This window comes from Emiliania huxleyi (genome assembly GCF_000372725.1).
Source record: "Emiliania huxleyi CCMP1516 unplaced genomic scaffold EMIHUscaffold_475, whole genome shotgun sequence".
Classification (NCBI taxonomy): Eukaryota; Haptophyta; order Isochrysidales; family Noelaerhabdaceae; genus Emiliania; species Emiliania huxleyi.
In genome coordinates this window covers 1-1278 of record NW_005198427.1, presented here as the reverse complement: position 1 = coordinate 1278, position 1278 = coordinate 1, and the positions used below count along the sequence as shown (strand labels likewise).

The 1278-nt window shown below is 65.5% G+C and overlaps 1 protein-coding gene across 1 annotated transcript; it reads left to right on the top strand.

Moving 5' to 3' along the window:
- Positions 1–88: 88 nt before the first annotated feature.
- On the top strand, positions 89–1240 carry EMIHUDRAFT_119328 (hypothetical protein; the record flags this gene model as incomplete). Its single annotated transcript, XM_005767899.1, has 1 exon — positions 89–1240. A coding segment is annotated over one exon (1152 nt), but the record flags the coding sequence as incomplete, so codon positions are not given.
- Positions 1241–1278: the final 38 nt, after the last annotated feature.

The following is a 1278-nucleotide window of genomic DNA, read 5'->3' as shown; positions in this document are numbered from 1 at the left end:
GAAAAAAAAAAAAAAAAAAAAAAAAAAAAAAAAAAAAAAAAAAAAGAAAGACTGCGATAAAGTGAGCCGGTACCTTCCACACGTGCGGATGGACTGGTCACCGGACAAGCTTGAGTTCTTCGTGAATGGGGAGCGCACCTGGTTCCTCGACCGCAGCCCCGGCTCGACCAACTACGACTGGCCCTACGCCAAGCCCCACTTTGCGCTCCTCAACCTCGCCATCGGCGGGAACGGCGTCGGGTACGCCACGCCGCCCGACGACGCCTACCCACTCACCTACTCGATCGACTATGTCTCGATCGTGGCGCTGCCGCCCCCGCCGCCCTCTCCACCTCTTCCGCCGTGGTTCAAGTGCGGCACGGCCGCGTGCACGCCAGGGGTGTGGGCGGCGGCGGCGGCGAATAGCGAGTGCACGACGTGCTCGTGCGGCGATCGGATCGAGTGGCTGCAGACGTCGCCGGATGGACCAAAGATGGACGAGGCCGCGGCCTGTGCGCAGGTGGCGGGTGTCGAGTTTTCAGAGGCCTGCGGCGGCTGCGATCCGGCCTCCGCCGCCCCCTCGCCAACGCCGTCGCCCTCTGGCCCTGGCAGCGGCGGCGGCGTTGGAGCCCGAGGCGTCAAGTGCGCCATCGCGGCTGAATATGGTCGAGGCAGCAACAACGCGCAGGCAGCCATCGAAGCCGGGCTCCTGACGGCCGCCGACCTCAACGGCCTCAACGACTGGACCGACTCGGGCCTCATGCTCAAGCAGTGGGACGACTCTTCGGCGCTGTGCCCGCCCCCGGCCGGAAGCGTCAACGGCCGGAGCCGGTTTTCACTTTTCAACGAGCCTCCGCGCGACTCTGGGGCGGCGGCGGCCGCCACCTGGAAGGTGTACCAGGCACGATGCGCCTCGGAGCTCGCGGGGTACGAGATCGTGGGCCCCGCCGTCCACAACGGCCTCGACTGGATGCGCGACTTTTACAGCGCCTTCTTCGCCGCGTGTCCAGAGTGCCAGGAGCCGGCCAGCCCGCTCTACGTGACGTACATAGCCTTTCATGCCTACGCAACCGCCTCCGACACCGCTGGCGTGGTTGGGTCGATGGTGTGGACGCACGATGCGGCGTGCACGCTACAGGCGGAAGCGTGGGCACTCGGCCGGCCTGTGCTGCTCACGGAGTTCGGCGCGCAGCTCGACGTGCGAGGCGGCGTGGAGCAGTGGCTCACGGCCATGGACACCATCTTCGATCCGCCTACACAGGTGTCGTCCGTTTGCATCGAGGAGGCGTACTACTTTGC